The following is an 8,430-nucleotide window of genomic DNA, read 5'->3' on the forward strand; positions in this document are numbered from 1 at the left end:
TTGTATTTAATTTAGTAAAGTTGTTTCTATCATTATAACTTCTGATATTTTATTGCCACTATAATAATGCAAGAAAAAATCTTCATTTGAAACTGATCAGTTTTCTGTGATTACAAAAATAAAAATCCACCACGACAGTGAGCTCTTTTCTTTACGATTTAATCATTCCAAAACCTTTAAACATTGTAAAGGTGAACTGTATCCACTCTTTCCCAAACCAGTAGAAAGCTCAAAACAAGTCAGTCAATCAATCTCGGGGTTTCCACACAGTCAGCAACCGAACATTCACACGTGAGCGGCGAGAACTCGGCTGACCTTTATTCATACGTTAACAAAATCTCACTGAGTGAGATGGAAAAAAAAAGTTACATTTCCATAAAACTAGAATAACAAAAGTTTGATCACTTCCTAGTATAAGGCTTTGTCAGATTCAGAGTCGGGGCAGCGAGATCAGGCAGTAGACTGGACCGATGTCAATCATCAATGAGGAAGGAAGAAAACAAACCCAGTAACACACCAAAGTTCATCCTAGGAGATTCTACCAACCCAACCTCGCACTTCCAAATAACTAAAGCAGCTTAAATGGTCTGCTGGAAGCAGATCCGTCTAAACCAACCGTCCACGTGTAGAAGCGCATTGTTCATTCAGAGGAGATCTCTGTAAAACAAACTCCAGAGGCACCATGGGAATTATGAGATGTAATGCCTGTCTGCTCATTCAGAGGCCTGCGTCTCTCATATTCTCCCACCCTCAAGAGAATTGTGGGTCCGTTTTGAAGCTGTAGATCGCAGTAACAGTCTGTTTTCAGCTAGTAAACTGTCTTCCCTGGCCAAAGCCGGCCTGGTTATACTGTTGCCCACCTTGCTGAAAGAATTGTTCAAATTGCCCCCCTTGGTTATAATTCTGCCCTCCTCTTCCACCCCATCCTCCTCCCTGCCCACTTCCTCTTCCTCCTCCTCTTCCTCTACCCCCGCGCCCACCCCTTCCTCCTCTCTCCTGGTGTCGTCCTCCATTCTGATAGTAGCCCTCATGCTGGTAACCTCCACCTCCACCTCCGCCCTGATATCCTCCTCCTGGGTACCCCGGTCCTTGCTGGCCTCCTTGGTAGCCTCCTCCTCCTCGATATCCACCGTCCTGGTAATGACCCTGGTATCCACCTCCGCCAGAGCCGTCCTGCCAGTTCCCCTGCGCTTTACCTCCACGGTGGTCTCCTCTTCCACCTCTGCCTCCACCTCCTCTCTCATGACCTCCACGGCCACCCTGCTGCTGATCGTAACCACCTCGTCCACCACCTCTACCTTCTCCGCCACCGGAGTAGTACTGTCCTCCGCCACCACCTTGTGGACCATCCTGCCGTTTCTGCCATGTGGGCATCTCTGGAGGTGGGGCTTCGATCTCATTGGGTCTCCCTCCTCGATCAGGAACACGACCCATCAGGACCTAATAAACACAAGAATAATAAATTCTCTGGTATGTACACTACCGCTTAGCCTTTTATTTTTAGGAATGAAATTAAAGGGGTCATATGATGCGATTTCAATTTTTCCTTTCACTTTGGAGTGTTACAAGCACTTGGTGCATAAAGAAGATCTGTAAAGTTGCAAAGACAAGTCTCAAATCCAAAGAGATATTCTTTATAAAAGTAAAGAGTTAACCACGCCTACCTAAATGGCTCGTTCTAACACGCCCCCACATATCTACGTCACGATGTGGGAATATTTGCATAACGCCGCCCAAATGTTCACGCAAAGAAAGAAGGCGTAACTTTTATTCTCGCTGTAGTATTGTTGCTGCCGCCGCCATGTCGTGAAGGTGCTGTGTGTTTCGTTGTGAAAGAGAAACTACTTTGTTTGGCCTTCCAAAAGAGGACGATATCCGCTTCGTCATGCCTAGAGCTTATCCGTGCTGGTCGCTGAGGAAATACATGAACTTTAAAATAATGAAAAATATGTGAAAAATAATGTGTTTTTCAAACAACCTAGTATGAGAGCCTGTTCTAGTACACCCCCAAAACAAAATCAAGACTTCGTAAAAGAGCATAATAGGACCCCTTTAACATATTAAAATATAAAAAACTTTTTTTTTTATTGTAATTACACTTATATTGTTGTTTTTACTGCATTTTGATCAAATAAATGCGGCCTTAGTGAGCATTAGAGACTTCCTTTAAATACATTTGAAAATCTTGTCAACCCCTAACTTCTGAAATAGTGCAGCTACAAAAGAATCGGTAAAAACATACATTTAGAAAGCGAAAGTACATTCAAAACTAACCCACCTTGTTAATGGCACAGGCTGTTTTCTCCCTGATGTGACCACTGCTGGTTCTCAAGATCTTTGATAAATCTTCTCTAGCAGCAAACAGGTGGGCCACAGACACCCTGCTTTTAGTGGCCAGCGCCACTCGAAGAGGCTGGTACACTTTTGAAAGTTTATCAGCACGTGTCTGTATAGAATTACAAAGCAAAGTGATTTTCAATTTAATTCAGGTCACATTTTTGCTCATTCTACTAGTTTAATCAGTGTTTTATGATATACAAAGTAAAAGAGAGATTCTTGTACCTTGGCTCTGTCTGACCAGCCAAAAGACTGCACCGTCACATCCAGTCGTTTCAGCAACATTTTCCTTCTGACGTCATACTCGTTCACAAGTGCTTGGTTTATTGCTTCAATTTTCTCCTGGATGTTTAAGACAAAAAAAGACACACTTTCAATGAACATTTCCAAATTGAACTCAATGTTCAAATTTAAAATGGTTAGTTTAGTGCTTTTAGAGGATAAAAATCTAAATCGGAGCTAACCCAATGTACAGGGCCCAGTGGTTTCTTCAGCAGAGGTTCTCCTATATGAGTTGGAGGGACCTTGGACAAAGCCTCCTTCAGCTGTGGGAAAATTGCATTTGATTAGAACATACAAAAAAACAATGATTCTCATTCACCAATAAACATGTACATGCATTCTTATATGAGCAGAAAAGATTTTTCACAACAGGTGCATCATTCTAATGTTGATTAATCTGGATTATTCTAAATAGAATGTGTAACTGCAGTTAATAATTAGAACTGGCTCTAAATAAAAAATAAAAAAACACTTATTAACAAATCATGATTTGAAACTGTAAATCAGTTTTAACTGGTTTTATTTTCATCTAATACTAAAACTATTAAAAATGATAAATAAAGCTGAAATAAAATAAAATATTAGATAAAACACTTAAACGCAAACAAAAGTCAAAAAGTGTTTTCTTACTAACTGAAATAAAGTAAGTTTAAGACGATGTACTAAACTTACAAATAATCTAAATAATATAAAAGAAAACTAATAAAAATTACAAAAGCACATAAAATTACTAAAATTAAAATTAAACATTAAAATTAAAAGCTAACTCTTTTTCTACACTTTATTTATATCTACAGATACAATGTACTTAATTCCGGTTAATCAATGAGAAAAGGACCTAAACACAATCACAGACAATACTTTCTGGAGACAAATTTGTATCGGCACATTCAGTATGAGTGGAAATACCAAAATTCAACTAAATCAATATACAATATATTAAATATATAGAATACATTTAACACAATACAAATTGTTGTTTAAAATGCACTCACTGCACACTCAATATTTCAGATGACAGATGATCTGCACGCACTTTGGTCCTGTCCATCAATTATTCCGTTTTGGAAAGATGTTACTACTAAACTATCTGTCTATTTTAACTGCGAAATCCCCACAACTCTATGTCTACTAGGTGATGATTCACAAATAAACCCCCCCACCGGAGTACGTCACCCCAATATTCTGTCTCTAGTAATCGCCAAGAAAACAATTTTAATTAATTGGAAAAACAAAAACAAAATCTCTTGTACACAAAGGCAATAATTACGAAGAGATTACATTAATAAAGAAAAACAGACAGCCATATTCAAACATAAGACTTCTGAACTTAAACAACTATATGGCTCAATTGCTCCTTTCCTAGATATCAAGTTACCCTGATTTGTGAATTATTGCCCCCACATTGAATTTGAATATATACCTGCTTTATGTACAGAGAGGGGAGAGAAAAAGGAAAAAAGTGAATAAAATAAATAGAGAGGATGGATGGAGGGAAAAAAAGGGGAAAGAGAAAGAGGGGGGGAAGAGAAAAAAATGGTAAATATCTATAAGGAAACACTTCCAAAACATTTTGTTTTCTATTATCATCATAATAATATTGGCAGCATTATTAAAATTTTTTCCTTTCTTTTTCTTTATTATTATTTCCACTATTATTATTATTTCTATTATTGTCAGAAGACAACTGATTGAAGCAGTGACTTCAATAGCATGACTTGTGAACACCATACTGTAATGTCTGTGAATTAAGGCGAGGCTGCAAATAGGTCATGCACTAATGATCTAGAAGGGGCCTGCCAATGACCTACGATGTAAGGAAACGGGTTCACGTTTTGTCTCGCCATCTCTCTCCATCATTAGTTTGACAAACCATCAGTATCTCAATATTCCTCTCCCCTTCCTTTATTATTCCACTTACTCCACCTCCCTTTCTTTCTATATTTAATCTATTTTAAATTTAACTTTCCTCTCTCTCACCTCTCTACTCTCACTTTTTCTCATCTCAACATCTCTTGCTTTGTAATTATTTAGATTTGCTCCCCCCCCCCCATTTATTATTTATTTATTTATGTAGTAATTTTTTTTGAATTTATAGAACAGCAGTGGTGTCAACAATAATGAATACTTTTTTAACTTTATATACATATTCAAGTGAGGAAATGTATCTCCTGTCTATCATCATCATCATCAGTGATATTTAATAATCTACTTATATTTGTTGAAAGATTATATTCCTTACATCATTGTTTGTGATCCTTCTGCTTCATTTTTTAAAATCCTTTTTTCTCTCTCTTCTCTGCATTAACCAAATCCACTGCAAATATTTCTAAGCAATCAATGTCATAACAAATGTGTCTATATTATATTCGTATATGTTACAACTGAATGTTACTACTACTACTATTATTATAATACTATTATTATTTTATCATTTTCTCTCTCTCTTGCTATCTATCTGTTTGTTTTTATTGTTGTTGTTTGTTTTGTTACCTTCTATTACGTCTGCTTTCATATTTTTCAATTAAAAAAGAAAAAATGTTTTTTAAAGCTAACTCAAAATATTAATAAATACTACAGCAGCATATAAATAATACTGAAATAACACACAGAAGTTTTTCTGCACAAATCCGTTAGTGAGCCAATGTGTGTGCACACATTTAATATACATTAATATAAATTGCCTGTAATTAAACCCCACCTTTTTCTCAATACCACTGAAGAACTGGAACATGGTGATGTTAGGAGGAGGTTTGGACATGCCCAGAGCCATACAGATGCCCTTCAGCTCCATGAAGACTTTACTGCCACCTGTCTCCTGCTCCTTCTTCTGGGGCTGGTTCACCAGGATCATCCTAGACGACTCAAGCTCGGAGATCAAGAAGCCTGGAAGAATGGTATGAATATGAATAATATTTATGATGTACAAGGATCTTGAAGCTATGTTACTTTAGTACCATTGAGATAATATAGTTGTTTTTATTTATATTGTGAATTTTTATTTGTGCCATTTTCATTTTAGTTAGTCATTTTGTTGTGTTCTAGTGCATATAGTGCATATTAATTTTTAGCTCATTTGTACTTGTTTTAGTAAATCAAGTTCAAATACAAGAAAAACGAGAACTGCTGCCTTGGCAACTAGCTGAAAAAAGTTGAAATTAATATTTTTTTATTTATAGTTAACTTATTTTTAGTTAACTTTATTTCAAGTAACAAAATTCAGCAACAACCCCATTTTAAAAGCTTCATAAAGATTCACAGGAATGAGCAAATTATTTTGTTTACATACTCAGCAGTAACAGGCAATTGTTTGCATTCAGAAGACGTTTGGTGACCTCTCCAGTGATGAGAGCAGGATATGGACAGCACAGCTCAGCTAAAAGACCACTGATCTCCAGATGAAACCCCTCAGCCTCGCTCGGACCTGAACAAGCCACACCCAGAACCAATAATTCACATTCTGACTGACACTTTCTTAGTCTCGAAGAAGTTCAAACAGATGCCATTAATACAGGTAACGAGTGGAGGACAGAGGAGCCTCTTAAAGAAGTTGTTACAGGTCTGTGAGAGCCAGAAATCTTGCTTGTTTGTAGGTGACCAAATACTTATTTTACCGAGGAATTTACCAATTAATTCTTTAAAAATCCTACAATGTGATTTTCTGGATTTGTTTTCCCTCATTTTGTCTCTCATAGTTGAGGTATACCTTTGATGAAAATTACAGGCCTCTCTCATCTTTTTAAGTGGGAGAACTTGCACAATTGGTGGCTGACTAAATACTTTTTTGCCCCACTGTATGTGCGGGATCACACTCACAGTTGGTCGCCTGCACATTCTCCTCTAGTTTGCAGTAGAGCTTGAGCTCAGACACAAGCCAGGCACACAGTTTAGTGAACTCTGGAGATGCAGCACCACCAGTCACAGCCGTCTCAAGAGCTCCGTCCTCTAGGAGTGGACCCTGGTATCTGCAAACACACACATACACACTTTTCAGAGCACTTTATTTGCTTATGTTTGCATTTTGAGATGGTCCTGTGTCATTCTGCACTTCCCCTGCTATTTAGGAGAATGTGAAGTGACCCTTTGATGTTGCAATAGTGCAATATCTAAGCATGCTTACCTCTGGTATGTATTTTGAAAAAGCTAGATGCTTTAAATTAAGAAAATGAGACAATATACTTAAAAGGCACAATATGTAATTTTCGCCACTAGAGGGCGCGTATTCAAAATAAACAAAGAGGCAAAGGCGTAGTTTGATGACGCCGAATCATGGGAGTTGTCGTCTTCATCCCCACAGCCGATGCAATTCGATGGGACTCTGGCTAAAATCATGTTCATGGATGAGCTAATGATTTATTAATGTAGTAGAATGAAGCAGGGTGAGGCTGAAAGCCGTCGAAGCGAAACGAGGCCGCTGAACGAGCGTGACACATGGCTAGAAAGCAGCGGAGCTTTTATTATGCCACAGTCGACCGCTTCCCCTCCTTCCGGTCGTGCATATGTGGGGGAAAAGCAGCGCTGTTTTATCATAACTAGATACATTTGAAAGTTCTGTTATAATGCTTCTCTGTGTGGTCGTCACCCGTCTAATAAAATGCACAACATATTAAAGCGTCTTGGGTGTTTCCATGTTTTCTACAAAACAAAAATCGAGGGTGTATGACGTCATTGGCAGGCGACACAATGACACTATAGACACGGTCCGTGTCACTAGTTAAAATGGCTTATTTCTCTGGATTTAAACATTCTTCGAAACATTTGGTATAATGTAAGTACACAAGTCAGCAAAATATATAACACTGTTCTAGTGGTTTTTGGATATTTTAATAAAAAAATCTTACATATTGTGCCTTTAAAGCTGCAGTCCGTAACTTTTTTTTGGTAAAAAATTATCCGAAATCAATATTTGAGCTAGTACATAACCAGCCAGTGTTCAAAACTATCGCCTTACTTTAGCCTGATTCACAACGGTTAGCTTATAATAATGTTTTCTAATTTGAGTGGTACGGGTAGGTTTTCCCGGGAAACTTGAGCATGGCACTGCGTCATTACGTCACGTCTGTAAACATAAAGAAGTTGTCCCGGCTAGTAGGCTATTGCATGTGAGGATGCTGCAGGTGGCCGATCGTTTATAGCCTTTTCTCACAACAGCCAGAATAATTAAATGTATAATTTTGATGGCGGATTGTAATCCATAAAGGATTATGTGTTTATGAAACACATGTGAATGAAATTAATTTTTATTCCAGTTATAAATGTGCTTCTGATTACAGATAGCCTGGGATTACAATGATTTGTATTTTAAAGAAAAACAGTTCTATGGGAGTATAATTAGCTTTTTGGGTTCAAGGAATTTCTTAATATGAAATTCGAAGAGTATGCCAATTAGACTGTGCAGAAATTGAAATCTACACGCCAGTACACACTATAGGCCTACTCATAGTCACCAATGCTGTTGTTGTTAACATTAATCATTTGAGAATAAAGTATAACAATAATAATAATTTGAACGGTTTGATGTGATATGAGCTAACCGATCTTTAGATTTTATCACCATTGGTAGCTAGATTTATGGTAATGATTTTTTCCTCAGTTGGTCAGAACAACAAACGTGGCAGACTAGTTACTTACTTGTTCAGATGGCAATATACTATATTTCAATATACGGTGAAAATTATTATTTGGGTCATATTCCAAGACGTAGGCTAGAATCTGTGATTGCGAAGTACAGTAAATATCCACACCGGTGCTGTGACTGACTGTCACACACACTCTTCAGAACATTAGATTCATCCGCGCTGGAGCCCTGCA

At 37.6% G+C, this 8,430-nt stretch overlaps 1 protein-coding gene across 1 annotated transcript in view; it reads right to left on the reverse strand.

Annotated features, from left to right (window-relative positions):
* The window catches only part of LOC107583540 (protein FAM98A-like), a 9,940-nt gene continuing 1,510 nt past the window's right edge, over positions 1 to 8,430 (reverse strand). Inside the window, exons 2-8 of the mRNA XM_016269799.1 lie at positions 6,436 to 6,584; positions 5,909 to 6,043; positions 5,321 to 5,505; positions 2,802 to 2,882; positions 2,563 to 2,679; positions 2,279 to 2,446; positions 1 to 1,440 (exon numbers count right to left, since the gene is read on the reverse strand). Of these exons, the coding sequence (XP_016125285.1) occupies positions 805 to 1,440; positions 2,279 to 2,446; positions 2,563 to 2,679; positions 2,802 to 2,882; positions 5,321 to 5,505; positions 5,909 to 6,043; positions 6,436 to 6,584 (1,471 nt within the window). The 3' untranslated portion in view covers positions 1 to 804. The remainder of the gene's footprint in view (positions 1,441 to 2,278; positions 2,447 to 2,562; positions 2,680 to 2,801; positions 2,883 to 5,320; positions 5,506 to 5,908; positions 6,044 to 6,435; positions 6,585 to 8,430) is intronic.

The sequence above is a fragment of the Sinocyclocheilus grahami genome, unplaced genomic scaffold (assembly GCF_001515645.1).
Source record: "Sinocyclocheilus grahami isolate Dianchi unplaced genomic scaffold, SAMN03320097.WGS_v1.1 scaffold54.1, whole genome shotgun sequence".
NCBI lineage: Eukaryota > Metazoa > Chordata > Actinopteri > Cypriniformes > Cyprinidae > Sinocyclocheilus > Sinocyclocheilus grahami.